Source organism: Strigops habroptila, chromosome 23 (genome assembly GCF_004027225.2).
Source record: "Strigops habroptila isolate Jane chromosome 23, bStrHab1.2.pri, whole genome shotgun sequence".
In the NCBI taxonomy this organism is placed as follows: domain Eukaryota; kingdom Metazoa; phylum Chordata; class Aves; order Psittaciformes; family Psittacidae; genus Strigops; species Strigops habroptila.
The window spans coordinates 2,252,266-2,269,332 of record NC_044299.2 but is presented as its reverse complement, the minus strand read 5'-3'; the positions used below and the strand labels follow the sequence as shown (position 1 = coordinate 2,269,332).

At 53.1% G+C, this 17,067-nt stretch overlaps 1 protein-coding gene across 1 annotated transcript in view; it reads right to left on the bottom strand.

Moving 5' to 3' along the window:
* Window positions 1-17,067, bottom strand: part of LOC115618618 (keratin, type II cytoskeletal cochleal) — a 64,461-nt gene that overhangs the window by 7,331 nt on the left and 40,063 nt on the right. Inside the window, exons 2-3 of the mRNA XM_030510324.1 lie at window positions 2,493-4,073; window positions 1,492-1,700 (exon numbers count right to left, since the gene is read on the bottom strand). Coding sequence (XP_030366184.1) covers window positions 1,492-1,700; window positions 2,493-2,891 — 608 coding nt within the window. The 5' untranslated portion in view covers window positions 2,892-4,073. The remainder of the gene's footprint in view (window positions 1-1,491; window positions 1,701-2,492; window positions 4,074-17,067) is intronic.

The window sequence follows — 17,067 nt, the reverse complement described above, 5'->3', positions numbered from 1 at the left end:
TACTCTCCATGAACTCCCAAGATGATCAGGAAGCCTGGGGCGCTATCACACCCTGGCATGCCCTGCACCAAGCCACGTGGGCAGCGGGAACACAGCCTGCTCCTACCCTTGCTTAGTCTGAACCACACCCTTAGGCAGTGCAGTTACTGAATCTCACAGGGCCTGAATCTCATACCCTGGAGCCTCGTGCAGATAAATCTCCTCCCTCACCCCAGATGTGAACTGAGCATCACTGTGTAAATCAGACATATAAAAAAGAGTCAACAGACACAGAAAGTGGCAGTCCTGGTTTGGATATTCGACTTAGAACATGACATTTTCTTCATATAAATGGGGAGAGGCAGTTTCTGAGCTCCAGTTACTACATCTCTCTCCTGCACAAGCTTCTTAGGCTCCTGATCCATAGAATCAAAGAGTGGTTTAGGTTGAAGGAACCTTAAAGCTCATCCAGCTCCAACCCCCTGCCATGGGCAGGGACACCTCCCACTAGAGCAGGTTGCTCCAAGCCCCTGTGTCCAACCTGGCCTTGAACACTGCCAGGGATGGGGCAGCCACAGCTTCTCTGGCCACCCTGTGCCAGTGTCCCACCACCCTCTGCCTAAGATGTAACCTAAACCCTGAAATCCTGTTTCAGTTTTAACCCTTTTCCTATCACTCCAGTCCATGATGAAGAGAAATTCCTGCTTCCCGTCTCGTAGCGCAACTAGGCTTTGGTTTTACATGGACCTGTAATAAGGAATTACAGGAATAAGAATGCACCTCTGCACCTCGCATTCGTGTGCCCTGCAAGTAAAATGAGGCCTGTAATTCCTCTGGGTGCAAACCAGTTCCTTGCTGCTGCCTTGCAGGGATGAAAACTGTGGCTGAGCAGAGTAGGAATAAGCGAGCAAAGTCAGAGGAAACACCATTGCCATGCACCTCCTTGGGAATCACTGGCGACTGACCTTCCCTAAGCACACCCCGGAGATTATCAGAGCTGTTTGTTTTCAGTTCCTGCTGGATCCAGTTTGCCAGCTCCCTCTTTGCTTTCTTTCCTTTTTTATTAAAGGCATTCACTGGGCTGGGCCCACGCTGGGACAAAGGCTGCTTTCTTCAGGGGACTCCTCCCAAGCCACAGGATTTGGACTGAAAAGTAGCTTAAAAATGGCAGGTCCCCTGCTCCATTTACCTACCCCCAACCAAGCAGAAGCTCACTGCTGCCAACCTGCTGAGCTCCATGGGCTTCCCTTCCTACAGACCCAAAGAACAAAGCCATCCCTGAGGAGACCCCAAAGCAAAGCTAAGGGGCTGGAGCTCCCAGGAGCAATTCAGGCAAGGAGAAGCCGGTCAGCTTCCCTGGACTTAGACACCTTACTCATGGCTGGGAAAATCTCCCTCCCTAGCAGAAAAGCTGGAGACATCTCACCAAGCTTCTAGCCACAACCATTAGACCAATCCAACTACACCGTTACACCAACCCAACCACCGTTAGACAGGAAGATTATACATTACTTGGTCTTGAAATCCTCAACAAGATCCTGCATGTTCTTCAGCTCGCCCTCCAAACGCCCTTTGTCATTCAACAGCCCATCGAGCTGCCGCCGCAGGTTGCTGATGTACGTCTCAAACATGGGAGCAATGTTACTGCGGGTGGTTTTCTGGTCCTGGAGGAGGCTCCATTTGGTCTCCAGCATCTTGTTCTGCTGCTCCAGGAACCGGACCTGGAAACCAACGCAGGGGTCATTTGTGATAGCAGGAGGAAGGGGGAGCTGCCACTGGGGAGCTGATCCCGGGGGAAGGACAGGCTGGGGATGGTAGCTGAAGAATTCAGGTTGCTCATAGAGAGCATCTAAACTCTGAGGGGGATAAAGACCAGGAGGGAGCACTGTTATCCGGGGCTTATGATTTCAAGGCTTTGGATGAATTTAAGATAAGCAGATTCTGCTTGCTCAACACTTGACAGAAGCCATCCACAGGCCTCAGGCAATTACTCAAACTCCAGGTCTGGATTCCTTGCATGTCGAGAATGCCAGAGCTGAAGTTTACACAGGACATAGGATCAATTAGTGCAAGAGAGTAAAGCCACAGGGTACAGGGCAGTGCAAACGCAACAAGGTCTGACTTACATCAAGATCTGTTCTACTGGGAGGATTCCTCTCCAAGAGGCCCCCTCCTCCCTGCATTTGGTACTGGTGTGCTTGGGTGCAGATTGGATCTTTAAAGCCTGCATCTATATTATGGACAACAGCTAAATAAAAGGGACACACACTAAATAAGCTATTGCCCACTCACACTATGGGCAATAGCAGCTAAATAAAAGGGGTACAAAGCTGGCCCAAGCAGGGCAAAACCCTTTACAGAAGGCCATGGGTCTACAGACGGCTTTAATAAGAGTTATTGTATTGCAGCAGGCAAATCACACCACGCTCCTGAGGACCTGATCCTAAGCCCGTTTGTGAACCCCCCACTGGGTGTGGGTTAGATTTGCTTTCGAGGTTTTCCCAACACCTCACCTTGTCGATGAAGGAGGCGAATCTGTTGTTGAGGGTCTTGATCTGCTCCTTCTCCTCCTTGCGCACTCGCTGGATGTTGGGGTCGATCTCCAGATTCAGGGGTGTCAGGAGGTTCTGGTTGATGGTGACCTCCTGAATGCTGCCGGAGCTGGGCGCCCCACCGAACCCCATGCCCCCATAGCCGTATCCAGAGCGAACGCTGTAGGAGCTGCCACCCCCGAGGGACATCCGCTTGTTGGTGGAGCCGAGGCTGTAGAGGCTGGAGCTGCCAAAGCCTCCGGCCCGGCTTAAGCCGGAGCCCCCTCCGAGCCCCCGGGTGGAGGAGACGGTGCTGATCCGCACTTGGCTGATGCCAGGGGCGGCGGCAGAGCGGGAGCTGAAGCTCACAGAGCGGGACATGGCTGCTCCGCGGGTGCCGGCGGTACCTACACCCCTCGAGGCTCAGGGAAGCGTCGCTGGAGCGCAGGGAGTGAGCGGCGCTCCGGCCGCCTCCCCTTTTATCCGTTAGGAAAACTGGGCTTGGCCCGAGGGCAGGAGAAGGATCGTTTTACTGCCGGGGAGCTGGGTGTGCCTGGCGGCGTGCCCACCCCCAGCCTGCGGAGCCGAGCGGGACGGAAGGGACGGGCAAGGGACAGGCACGGGACAGGCAAGGGACAGGCACGGGACAGGGAAGGGACAAGCACGGGACAGGCAAGGGACAGGCACGGGACAGGCAAAGGACAGGGAAGGGACAGGGAAGGGACAGGACACGCCTGGTGCAGCCCTGGCGCTTCCCTTTGCCTTCACCACAGGCTGCAGCAGGGGAGGGGAACAGGGGCTCTGCTGGACACCATAGTAAGGGTTGTAACGGGACAGCTCCAGTCCCCGTGTCCTCAAAGCTTCCCCGTTCCTCTCCACTTGCCTAAATGGAGATTGAAATAAGAACGGGTATGCACCGATTTGTAACTCTCTTGCAGTTACACACAGCAGGAAAGAGGGAAGAGGCCTCAGCTTAGTGCCCGGTGCAGCCTAGTTTAATATAAACCAAAGCCAGCCGCAGCCTTGGACACTCACCCCATGCTCTGCCAGCAGCAGGGCAGATCAGAGATGCCACTGCTGGCCCTGGGTTTGCCTTCTCTCTCCTGTTCGAGTTAACATCAGCGTGGTTTCGGTGGGCAGAACTGTGCACATGGAAATACCCAACACACTGGTCCACAATCCAAAGGAGACAGGTTTCTGCTTAAATTCCTGGGTTCCTGTGCAGGAGAGGCAGCGACAAAAATGAGTTGTATGAGCTAATGCAGAAGCCTCAAAGGGACTATCAGGTTGTAAATCCTCCATGAGATTTCAAAGTCTGGCCTGAATGTGTCACCCTTCATCTCTCTCCCCTCATCAGGACAGCAAGATAGCGCTGGCTACACGTTCTGGCCACAGCCTATTACAAGTACGTACTTCCTTCTTTGTGGGAGATGAGAAGTTGGCTGGGGATCCCAGCTACTAAAGGGAATTCTCTTTCTGAAAGACGGAAAGGGGGAGATTGAGCCAGAGAGAGACATCCGAGGCAAGATTCCTCCCTGCCCTGCAAGCTGGCTCGGCTTCCACCTGCAAAACAGACATAATCCAGTGAGGGCAAAGCAAACTCCCAAGTTACACACACCCAGATATACATGAACTGATGGCTGATGGAGTAGGCTGGGATTCACTTCAGCCTCTTTACAGAGCTCCAGGTCCTTCGAGTTCACAGAGAGACAGGCTGCTCCCTTGCAACTCTTTGGCTTGTCTTGAGACACAGGGGTTGAACTGAGTGTATGATTTAGATAAACTATCAAAAAGGCAAAGCTGTTCTCAGCAGCCTCAGCAGAAACACCAGTTCAGCAGCAGGAGAACTGAGCTTCACTCTGGTTTGCACATCAATGAAAATCCATCTCCTGATCTTAGTTACCACGTGCAGCACCACTTATTTTAGGTAAGGATGAGTCTGTCTTCCATTCAAAGCTGAAGTCAATGCAGGAGAGCCTCAGGAAAGCCTCATTCACCTCCCCACTCCCAGTGCCACAGCTAGTCCATATCCCCTGCACCCATCCTGCAAAGGGAACATTCCCCATTGAAATCCGGTTTCAAGCCATGTTAAGTCAGAGCAGGATCCGGCAGTGTCGAGCTGTCACGAGCAGTTTGCTTGTGTTGTTGGATGCCATGGTGACACTGCATACTTTCACAACCCAACGGACTGGTAAATACTTCCAAGCCCATTCAAGTGACCTCCAGGGATTCAGGTTTGGTGACACTGTATCTGCTGCTGAAACACCCTCTTGGGGAAGTGAATGCTTTGACATTGTTGGTGACACAACAAACCAGCCTGGTCCCTGCACACCCAGAACAGCCCGTCACTGTGCACTGATGCTCACAAAGGCACCGAAAGAGTCACAGATGCTAAATACCTCCATGAACCCTTGGGAAAACAAAGCAAGGTCTCAATTCCAGCCCAGAAAGTGCAGGGGGATGTGGGCAAGGAATCAAATATGGTCCTGTCCTAAGGGAAGAGGAAGGAATCTTTGCAGGCGGGCAAACCTGCGTGTTAAGAACATGCTGATCAGTGACAACCTGCTGCTTCCACATCTTCTGTTGCTACCCCATGGCTCTCTCTTGCTGTGTCTTTAGAGTGCAATGTTTGGATTGAAACCCTCCTGGAGCAGGGAGTGCCCCTGGCTCTGGTGTTTGCACAGCGCAGCCCTGGTTGGTGATTGCTGCTCCCAAGTGCTTCAACACTCTGAGTCATGTATTAATGAGTGTCCCAACTCCAAGCAGTGTTGTGGTGGTCTCATGACGGAGGTATCGCGATAGCACAACAGGGGCTGCCAGAAGGACACTCGCAAGCTGTTATTCTTGCTAACAACACCCAAAAGCAGCACTTCCACCACCACCTGCAGCCCTACAACCACCGTGCTGAAGGTTCCCCCCATGCTGTGCTCGCAGCTCCCCCTTCCTGGATCTCCATAGCCTCAATAACAAACATTCCCAGCTCATCTCTAATTCCTGTGACTCCAGAGGGAACTTCCCCTGTTACTGCCCCAACTGCAGGCACCATGTGCCGACAGCCTGATGAGCCCTGCTCGAGGAGGTGGTTATCGAGCATGAGGTTTTATTGCTTTATGTAGTGCTGCTGCCTGTGTCACTCGGGCTGTAAAGCTCCATATAATGACGCAGCTTTTCGGAAAGCTCTTCAGAAAGGCACCAGCTGCCAGGGCTTTTGTTCCAAAGGTTGGTACCTCACTATAATTATTGCCTGGCAACAGGAACCCTCCTGCTACAACTCGGGGCCTTGCATTTCATTGGAAGTTGTTTCATTGCTGTCTTTAGTGCTCTCCCACTGCCCGCTTCCCAAACGCTTCTCTGGCTCTCTTGAACCTAGTGTGATTCCCCTGTTAATGTGAAGTCACCCCCTTACACTGGGTAAACTGAATGGGCTGAAGGAGGGGATCCTGCCCCTCTGCTCTGCTCTGGGGAGAACCCCCTTGCAGCACTGTGTGCAGTTCTGGTGTCCTCAACATAAGGACATGGAGCTGCTGGAGCAAGTGCAGAGGAGGCCACAAGGATGATCAGGGGATGGAGCAGCTTCCATACAATGACAGGCTGAGACCATTGGGGCTGTTCAGCCTGGGGAAAAGAAGCTGCGTGGAGACCTCAGAGCAGCTTCCAGTGTCTGAAGGGGGCTACAAGGATGCTGGAGAGGGACCTTCGTCAGGGGTTGTAGTGACAGGACAAAGGGTGATGGGTTCAAACTGAAACAGGGGAAGTTCAGGTTGGAGATAAGGCACAAGTTCTTCCCTGTGAGGGTGCTGAGGCGCTGGCACAGGGTGCCCAGAGAAGCTGTGGCTGCCCCATCCCTGGCAGTGTTCAAGGCCAGGCTGGACACAGCCTTGGGCGACATGGTCCAGGGTGAGGGTTGGAACTGGATGATCTTAAGGTCCTTTCCAACCCAAACTATTCTGCGATACTAAATCTTCACCTATTTCATAAACAAGTGGCTTTTCTGAGGACTTGAAATCCTCTGTGGCCTCTCTCTGCTCCAGTGGCCTTGGCACACGCATCGGTATTGTTCACACTGCAACTTCGTGCAGTTCTACACGTGGAAACTGCATTTTGCTCTCACTCTTCCAGCCCTGCAGCTCCAAGAGCCTCAGGCCTCAACCTCAGGACATCTCAATTCACCAGCTAGAGGCTGGTGTGACGGGTCCCACCTAAACTACACCATGTCTTCCAGCTACACCTCTCCTTTTTGCAACAAAGCACAACAGCTTTGGTATTCAGGGAGGCATCACAGGGACCAAGCTGGACACAGCTTGCCTGGGGTGACAGAGAAGCCCCATGTTAACAAGGCTGCTGGCAAGCTCCTATCCCTCCAGGAGCTGTATGTCACCTCTGTCCACTCTGCTGAGGCTCGGGAGCTCTCAGCTCAGCTCCTTGCTGCCTGGGAAGGTGCCTGCTGCTGGCCACGTAGTCCAGCACCAAGAAATACCTCCTTGAGTCAGAACCGGCCATGCTTGTTCTGCTGCTGAAGCCCCCATAAAGCATCACTCTAAACCCCCAAGGTGTTTAGATAACAGCACACAAGTTGTAGTGAGGTTATAGCAAGGCGGGGTCCATCTCAGCTCACAAATAATAAGGGATGGAACAAGAGGAAACAGCCTCAAGCTGCGCCAGGGGAGGGTTAGATGGAGCTGAGGAACAATTCCTTCCCCAGAGGGTGCTCAGGCATTGGAACAGGCTGCCCAGGGCAGGGCTGGAGTCACCGTCCCTGCAAGTGTTCACACCCCGTGTAGCCGAGGCCTCAGTGCCATGGGTTAGTGGTGGCCTTGGCAGCGCTGGGGTAAAGTGCTGTGGCTGCAGCAATGGGAACCTCTGCAGGTTGCTATAAGCACGAACAAAGCAGCAAACCCAGCCCATGCAGATGGGCTGCAGGATCCTTCCTGGGGACACCAGCTCATCTGAACACCTCTCTGTGCCTGACACACAGTGGAGGCATCCCAGCTATGGACTTTCCCCCCCTCCAGCCTATTTTACATGCACCTACAGCTGTTTTTGCTCCCCTCTCCCCCAAATTACAAGATCTTATGATTACAAGAAAACATGAAGGAATAACTATAAATATCATTCTAATTATGTATAATCATAATTACATGGATAATTTTTACATGAAAGTTGAAAGTTACTCCCACAGCTAAAGCCTGAAGGAAAAACAACCAAACAAACACATTAAAACACCACAATTCCCAGAGCCAGGGTGGAATTGCAGCCCTGGCAATGCTGGGCTCAGGTCTTCTGGAATCGCACATATCAGGAAAGAATGGAAAATCCATGTTTTGTCCCCACAAAAATCCCACGCAACTGGGTGCTCAGGCATTGGAACAGGCTGCCCAGGGCAGTGGTGGAGTCACTGTCTCCAAGTGTTCACAAACCATGTAGATGAGGCCCTCAGTGCCGTGGGTTAGTGGTGGCCTTGGCAGTGCTGGGCAACGGTTGGACTTGATGATCTTAAAGGTCTTTTCCAACCCAGTTGATTCTATAGATCTGTGACTTTTGAGTCCTGCCCATTGGATCTATTGCTCTGTTCAAGTTCCTACCAGCTGAGCTGAGGCAACCTCTGTGGATACTCACACAGCACAGACCTGGCAAAGCCAAGTCACAACAGAGTCCAGCCATCTCAATAATACATGCTGGCCAGCCCCAAAATACAGGGCAAGTATAAAGTGATCCTTCCCCTGGCCATATTTCTTCAGCCTCCAGCCATCAGTTGTTTAACCCTTCCCAAGGTGGAGGTTGCATCTTGACCAGCATGTTTTAACCACTGCTGATGCTCCTCTCCCCATTACTGCTCCACTCCTTGGTTAACTCAGCCCTGCTCACTCCAGCCTGCGGCCATGAGATTGCACATGGTGTGAGATCTTCCCCTGTTCCTCTTTTAATTAACTCAATTGCAAACTAATGTGTCCCATTCGGAGTAGATGGAAGCCGTGAGGTCACCTCCCTGCAGTCAAGGGAACACACCAGTTCACAGAGCTGAAATCAAAGCAGTGCACTCATACTCAGTGCTATTGCAGGAGTCTGTGGGCCTGATTCATGTCTGGGTTAAAGGATAATGCTGCCAAGTGAATGGAGTGAGGAAGGAGATGGATGATGCAGCACAGTCATCAATGAGAAATGCTCTTATCAAAACGCTGTTTTGTCTGACACAACTTGGGCAGAGTCAATGGCATGGCGCCACTTTGCACCAACTGATCCTCCAAGCCCAGGAAGGATTAAGGTCTTACTTCCCCCAAAGTACTGAGCATCCACCATGGCACCCATCCCAACTCACTGCGTTTGTACAGCCCCTGGCACAACGTAATTGTGCACAATGACTTTGTTTCTTAATAGCTACCACAGCGCAAATAACCATCTTCACCCTGGTAACTCCACGGGAACAAAGCTGCTCCTCAACCTCTGGCCCCACTCACAAATTCCAAGCTCTTTTGGAAAATCAAAGCTGTCCAAACAGATCTGTCACCCCAGAAGTGCTCCTAAGGAAGAAAAACAACCAAGGAAAACACAGAGCTGTAGGTAGTGATTTAGAGATCAAGTGTCCCGCAGGCAGGAAGTACGTGGGAGAGGCAGGAGTAAAACCCTTATCACCTCCCTCCACTCCCTGCACATGGAGTGACACGTTACCAAACACGGGCTGTGAGTATTCCTTTGAATCTCCAGGCCATTGGATTGCAAAAACTCCATCAGATTCATTGTAAAGCGTCCTCCTGCTACAGAGGGTGGTTTGTACCAGCCAGGTTTTCCAGGGACGGTTTCTCCTGGGGATGTCCACAGCAGGGGCGTTTTCCATGTGCAACTGCAGGAATTTAACACAGTGTAAAAACGGGAGCTTGTAGGATGTGCCCAAACCAGCTCAAGCTGTGAACACACCAACCACTTTGTGAAAGGCAGAGGAGCAGAACAGCAAAGGCTGAGGGGCTAAAGCAAAGGCTGAGGGGCTAAACCAGGAGGTGTGAGACCTGCTTCCAGATGAGGCACTGGCAGAAAGAAAGGACAAATAAAATGCACACAGTTAATTTGTTACAGGGGTTTGACTGGGGCTGTGACACCAGGCTGAGGTGGTTTTCTCTGCTTCCAAAGGGGGCAATCCAGCTTGCAGGGAGACAAGGGGTTTTCCTACTATTGCAAACATAGGAAACAGAGAAACAAGAGAATCAGACCACCAAGCTCTGGGCTTCAGTCCTTCCTACCTGTCTGATCTCACACCAGCCTTATCTCAGCATTTCTATCTCAGCCAGTAACACACTGCTCCAGCACCCAGCTTTTAACCCAAACAGCGCAGAGCTGGAAGCTTCCAAATAGAAGGCAAAGGAAGGCACAATCCCCCTTTCCTCTGGTCTTTTCCCAGCCTGGGACTTGGTATCAGGTTTTACAGTACTAGCAAAGGGCAAGATTGCAGCCTTGGACCTGTCGGGGAGCCCAGCCCTGGGTGCTGATGGCAGCAGAGGGTGTGGTGGGTCTGTCAGGCATCAGCACAATCAATACATTCTGCAATGACAATAATCATTATCATTATCTTGCACCTTCCCACATTCCCTGTGACATGAATGGCTCTTCCCAGGCCCGTGGGAGGAGAGAGAAGATCAGGTCCAGCATCGCATGGACCTGGGGCTACCCACAGCCATGCCGCTGCTTGGAGAAACCTCCTCCAGCCCCAGCACCCATCTGCACCCAACAGCCCCCCAAAGCCACCTCCAGCAACAGGACATGGAGCTGCTGGAGCAAGTGCAGAGGAGGCCACAAGGATGATCAGGGGCTGGAGCAGCTTCCATACAAAGACAGGCTGAGACCATTGGGGCTGTTCAGCCTGGGGAAAAGAAGCTGCGTGGAGACCTCAGAGCAGCTTCCAGTGTCTGAAGGGGGCTACAAGGGTGCTGCAGGGGGACCTTCTTCAGGAACTGGAGCGGCAGGACAAAGGGTGATGGGTTCAAACTGAAACAGGGGAAGTTCAGCTTGGAGATGAGGTGCTGAGGTGCTGGCACAGGGTGCCCAGAGAAGCTGTGGCTGCCCCATCCCTGGCAGTGTTCAAGGCCAGGTTGGACACAGGGGCTTGGAGCAACCTGCTCTAGTGGAAGGTGTCCCTGCCTGTGGCAGGGGGTTGGAGCTGGGTGAGCTTAAGGTCCTTTCCAACCCAAACCAGTCTGTGAGTCTATGACTCTATGAGGACAGTGCAGGAGGAGAGAGACTTGGCAGGGAAAGGAGAAGAGAAAAAACAGTGCCAAGAGCGAGACCAGCTCTGCGTGATGCTGAGGATGCCACTTCCTTCCCACACACCATGGGCTGCAAAGCTCCTCAATGCAGGGGAAGAGCTTTACCCAATCTGAAAAGAGGCACAAGGGCCCTTCGGGCAGGACTGAGCTCCCAGTTCACCACGTGCACCCGGCATGAATCAGTCGGGCAGGATTTCACCCCAGGAGGTAAAAATCAGGATGAATCAGATCTGGTCCCAGATTTAAGAGGGATTAAGCCTCACTCCTGGGCTCAGCGCTGGCACAGCCCTGACACACACTCACACGCATGGGGTTGTGTGGGGCTGTCTCATGGGCACACGCAGCGGCCGTGCCACGTCACACTGTCCTCTCAAAGCCAAGCTGGAGCAAAGCAAGCAGGTGATTCCTCCCTGTGCCTCAAGGTGCTGGCTCGGGCCCGTGCCTGTGCCTCCTGCTCACTCTGGACCTGCTGAGCTATGCTACAGGGCACAGCGTCTGGAGCCAGCGATTCCATCGCAGCCACGTTGGGATGGAAGCAGCTCTGAGCACTCTGCTGCTGAGAGCAGTTCACCAGCCCCAGCACCAAACCCACACACTGCAACTGCCCCTCTGACCAGAGCCCTGCTCCTCTCCACCCCGGTGTGCAGAGGTTGGGTTGCATCATTTCGGAAGTATGGAGCATGACAAACCGCCTCGGGAAGACTGAAGGGAGGTGTAGGCATGGCTGAGTGCCAGCTATGCGTTCATTCCACAAATGCTGGTGGCAAAGGCAAAAAGTGGGAGGCTGAGCTCCAAATCAGTGTCATGCCCATGGCAGGGGGTTGGAACTGGATGGTCTTAACGTTCTTTCCAATGCAAATTACCCCTCAGTTACACAGCAGCTGCACTAAGCAGTGGCACCATCCCCATCTCCCATTCCTACCCTCCCCATGCCACTGCTCTCGGCTTGTGGCTCCCACCTGATGTCAAAAGCAGCAGGAGCCCAAATCCCTGTTCTTACTGGGAAAAAGAAACACCCAAAGAGATCCCACCTCCGGTGCCATCCCTGCAATGTCTGGCTCTCTCCATACACTCATTTTAGGAACGAAGCCGCTGCAGTGGGATCGCTCTGATCAGCCTCCAGTCCCCACCTCGGGGCCAAATGATCTGCAGTTCCCGATGCAAATGTCCACCTTGTATCACTTTGATGTCTTAGGTCTTCCCACCCCAATAAAGATCCCAGTGGATTTTAGCCTCAGAACCTCATGTTGCAAAACAGGTAGATGCCCTCATAAATATCCATGCAGCAAATTAAGGTTCTTGGTACCCACTGACACACAATACATCATTATTAGTGCTGCAGAGCATGTGAGAATGACATACAATGCAGAAACAAACTGCCTAATTAAAAGTGACAGGGCCAGATTGGAATCAGTGGTGGATACTGGGTGCTGTCGGAAAGGAATGAAGTAATTTGTCAGGTGTGGATTGAGAAACACGCAACAGTAACTCCTCACGTTGGTTGCGTGTCTCAGTTACACTGTTTTTATAAGCTGGGGCATTGAGAAAGGAGAAGCCATTTGGCAAAGTAACAGGATGGGTTACTAGAAAGGGAACTGGCAGCTTCCAAGGCTCCCAGCAGAGCTCCAGAAAGTGGGCTCAGAGTGGTTGACACAAGGACAAGTGGGGATGATGGAGAGTTGAGAACACACGGAGATTCATGGGCTGGGGGACAGCCTTCAACTGAGACAATAAAGCAGATGGGGGTTAAGATGAAGCAGAGTCCCTTTATTTGGGAGATTGCAGAATCATAGAATCAACCAGGTTGGAAAAGAGCTTCAAGATCATCCAGTCCAACCGTTCCCGGCAGTGCCAAGGCCACCACTAACCCCTGGCACTGAGGCCTCGGCTACACGGGGTGTGAACACTTGCAGGGACGGTGACTCCAGCCCTGCCCTGGGCAGCCTGTTCCAATGCCTGAGCACCCTCTGGGGAAGGAATTGTTCCTCAGCTCCATCTAAACCTCCCCTGGGGCAGCTTGAGGCCGTTTCCTCTTGTCCCATCCCTTGTTCCTTGGGAGCAGAGACCAGCCCCCTCCTGGCTCCATCCTCCTGTCAGGCAGTTGCAGAGAGCGAGAAGGCCCCCCCTGAGCCTTCTCTTCTCCAGACTAAACCCCCCAGGTCCCTCAGCCGTTCCTCATCACACTTGTGCTCCAGGCCCTGCACCAGCTCCGGTGCCCTTCTCTGGCCCTGCTCCAGCACCTCAATGTCTCTCTTGCAGTGAGGGGCCCAGAACTGACACAGGATTCGAGGTGCAGCCTCACCAGTGCCCAGCACAGGGGGACAGTCACTGCCCTGGTCCTGCTGCCACACTGGTGCTGAGCCAGGCCAGGATGCTGGGGGCTTCTTGGCTGCCTGGGCACAAGCTGCTCATGTTCAGCTCCATCAATCCAGGTCCTTTGCCATGAGCAGTTTCCAGCCGCTCTTCCCCAAGCCTGGAGTATTGCAGGGGGTTGTTCTGTCCCATGTGCAGGACCCAGCACTTTGCCTTGTTGAACCTCATTCCACTGGCACAGCCCATGGATCCAGCCTGTCCAGAGCCATGGGGCTGCCTGGGAGGATCTCACACCCAGAGCTGCTTCCCCAGCCCTCAGCACGGCTGGATGTTATCACCCATGCTCGGTACACTGCTTAGGGAAGGAGCCTGCAGCAGAAACAAGTGCTGTCACCACCACTCCATCAGTCCTATCAGGGCTTTTTCTCCTAATACCTGAATTTCCTGGAAACTACGTGAGCAGGAGTGCAGCGGATGGGCTGGAACCTCCCTGAGTGTGAAGCACATGTGGGCACGTCCCGTCCTGCCTCCCAAACCCTCCTGTAAATTCTTTGCAAGTGACGTCTGCTTTGGAAGTGATTTAGGCAGAAGGTTTTAGCTACTCACTGTTGCACCCAGAAATCTAAAAGGAGGAAGGAGGGAATGGGGCTGGCAGGAGGAAGGGGATGGGGATGGGAATGGGGATGAGGATAGGGATGGGGATGGGAATGGGGATGGGGATAGGGATGAGGTTGGGAATGGGAATGGGAATGGGGATGGGGATGGGGATGGGGATGGGGATGGGGATGGGGATGGGCAGGAACATAAAGGAATGAAAGGAAGAGGTGAAAACAGAGATTTGACACTAGCAGAGTGGGTGGGCATGGAGAGGAGGAATAAGTGAGAGAAGGAAAGAGCAGGGGTGGAGTGGAGCTGGGGAAGACTGCAGAGCTCTCCCCATCCATCCCCCAAACCAGGGTCCACAAAGACCCACAGTCTGGGGGAACTTCTCCTGTCGCCAGCCACCGTGCCCTGATCCCAGCATGAGCAGGGTGGCCACAGCGCTCCCCTCAGTGTCCATCTGCTGTCCCCAGGGCTGGGGAGGGTCACACAGGGAGAGCAATGGGGAGCCACATGTGTGTCATAATTACCATGCAGGCCTGTGGTCACTGGTGTGGCCCTGGCTGTCCTACCACAGCACTGGCCTGGGCTTGCCTCCAGCCCAGCCCAGCACCTTCCCTTCTCCTCCAGGCACTGCGGAGATGGGCTGAGAAAGAGCTGAACTAAAGTGTTCCTGCCACCAGAGCCCCTCACCACAAACCCAGCTCTGAGACCCCATAGAACCACCCCTCTCCAGCCTGTGCCATGAGCAGGTCAATGCTTCTCCCGTCACAGGATGAGGGCCAGCAGCCAAAAGAAACAAAAGCAGACATTTAACAAAGTAGATCCTCTTCTTACTCTGTTTTAAGCCTGAAGGGAGCTCGGAGGACTGAACCTGGCTCTTTGGAACCAGGAACTGCAGCTGCTCTGCCTTGTCCTACCTGTGGCCACAGTATCAGCCATTCCCCTGCGATGTGTCGCTTGGAACAACACCGTTCCCACTCCAGCCGCTCCTCGCGTGCCTGCTGAGGCTCGAGTCCTGCTGAGCCACTCACTGCCCCACAGCTCTCTGCATCCCGCAGCCTCGCTCTTGCTTAACCTGAATCATTCACCTTCCTTGGGGCAAACGATGATTCCTTGTTTATGCTTCATGCATTGCCTAGACTTAATAAACAGCAATTACTTATGGGAGCCTGATAAACCAATTACTCTGCTCTGTGTATACACATTGAGGCAATAGCCCTAAAAGGTGATTTTCCAGGTGGCAGGGATAAATCTCCATGTACCAAGGGAAGGGTGACAACACTTCCTAGGTTAGTCTCCCCCAAGCCACCCTCTGATGGTTTAAGTCACCCTGTGCCCATCCCCAAACCTCAACCTACCAACCAACCACACTGCAAACTCAAAGCAACATATTGCCTTGCTCCAGATATCTCCAGAATGGGAGATGCTGGGATCATTCAGCATCTTTGGATGGTGAGGACTCCATCCAAATGGATCAGGAGACAAGCTAGACCAGGCTGCAAGGACATGGGCAGCAACCCTTTGGGAGCAGGAGGACACAGCAGTGTAGCTGGAGGTGGCTGGACCCTCCATCACATCTTCCAGAGCCTTCTCCACCTTGTTGCCACCCTCCTCTTGTCCCCATCCTTTCTGAGGTTTTTTTTGCTGTGTGGCCAAGAAGGCTGGTGCCAAATGGTAAAGCCTGATTTTGGAGACCAGCCCATTCCACACTGAACCAAATACCTGGTCGAGGAGGAGCATCGAGAACATCAGCAGGAAGGGAAGAAACATCCTGACTCAGCACTGCCTCTCCCATAGGGCAGGGAAGACAGCAAGGGAGAGAAACAAGTAGCAAGGCTTTGGCCGCCACCGCGTCCGGCAGCCTTCCCTTCTCCATCCTTGAGAAGACAACATGGGATGATGGGTTTCTGCACCACGAGAGCAAAGAGCTGGATCATGTCAGCATCAGGCTGTTGGCCATAGCCATGAAGCAATGCTCTGGCTAGACTGGAATTAGGGTGCCCCTGGAATCCCCCTGGATCCCATCTCGCCCCTCTGGCTAAGTGGGACAAGGGGAGCTTCAGCCTTGGCACCTGGAAAGGTTGAAGCAGGTTAATGATCTCTGCGGGCTCTTCCCACACATCCTCACATCTGCCAGGAGAGATGACCACTTGCAAACACCTTCCTTAGAGGTATTGCAAATGATACCCATCCTGCTGGAAGGAGGCAGGACTTTGAAAAGCCTAGTTCATCTCAGAGTAGAGCGACCCCAATGCTCCCACTGAGAAATGGCTTTTCACCCTCCTTTCCCGAGCATTAAAGGCAGCTTTAACCCTAAACCATCATCCTTCTGCATCTTTCTGTGGCAGAACCTCCAGCATCTAATCACAGAATCATGGAATGGTTTGGGTTGAAGGGACCTTAAAGCTCATCCAGTTCCAACCCCCTGCCATGGGCAGGGACACCTTCCACTAGAGCAGGTTGCTCCAAGCCCCTGTGTCCAACCTGGCCTTGAACACTGCCAGGGATGGGGCAGCCACAGCTTCTCTGGGCAACCTGTGCCAGCGCCTCAGCACCCTCACAGGGAAGAACTTCTGCCTTATCTCCAACCTGAACTTCCCCTGTTTCGGTTTGAACCCATCACCCCTCGTCCTATTGCTCCAGCCCCTGATGAAGGTCCCTCTCCAGCATCCTTGTAGCCCCCTTCAGACACTGGAGGCTGCTCTGAGGTCTCCACGCAGCTTCTCTTCTCCAGGCTGAACAGCCCCAATGTTCTCAGCCTGTCTTTGTATGGGAGCTGCTCCAGCCCCGATCATCCTTGTGGCCTCCTCTGGACTTGCTCCAACAGCTCCATGTCCTTCTGATGTTGAGGACAGCAGACAGGATAACAGAGAGGATGTGGGATGTAGTACATGATGCTGTGTGGGAACCAGGACTCAAAAGGCATCAAGTGTTACAATTACATCTGGAGAGGTTTTGTGCCATTCTGCACTGGGAGATGCTGTTTCAGCCAAACTGGGTATCCTCAGAGGCTGGATTCTGTGTTAGAGATTTCATTTCAAGGGACAGGGAGGGAAAGGAGAAGAGGAAGAATTGATACTTGCAAGAGAAAGGAGCAGGGAATGTGCTGGGGCAGATGTGGCTGCAGATGCAGTGACCAGCAGTGCTTTCCCTGCAGCAGAGCTTCCTAGGATCTTACAACATCTTACCCTGCACCATCCCACCCACTCGGTGCGGAACTCTGCTCCCAGGCGCCAGGAAACTGAACCAGCGTAATTCCACCTCTATCTCCTTCCCTCTGAGGGATCCTTCCTGCGGAGCCATCCCAAGTGCCCTCAGTACCAGCTGAAGCACAGAACCTGCCAGGTGACCCCATGACCTGATGCTAATCAGGAGCACTGATGTGCCTG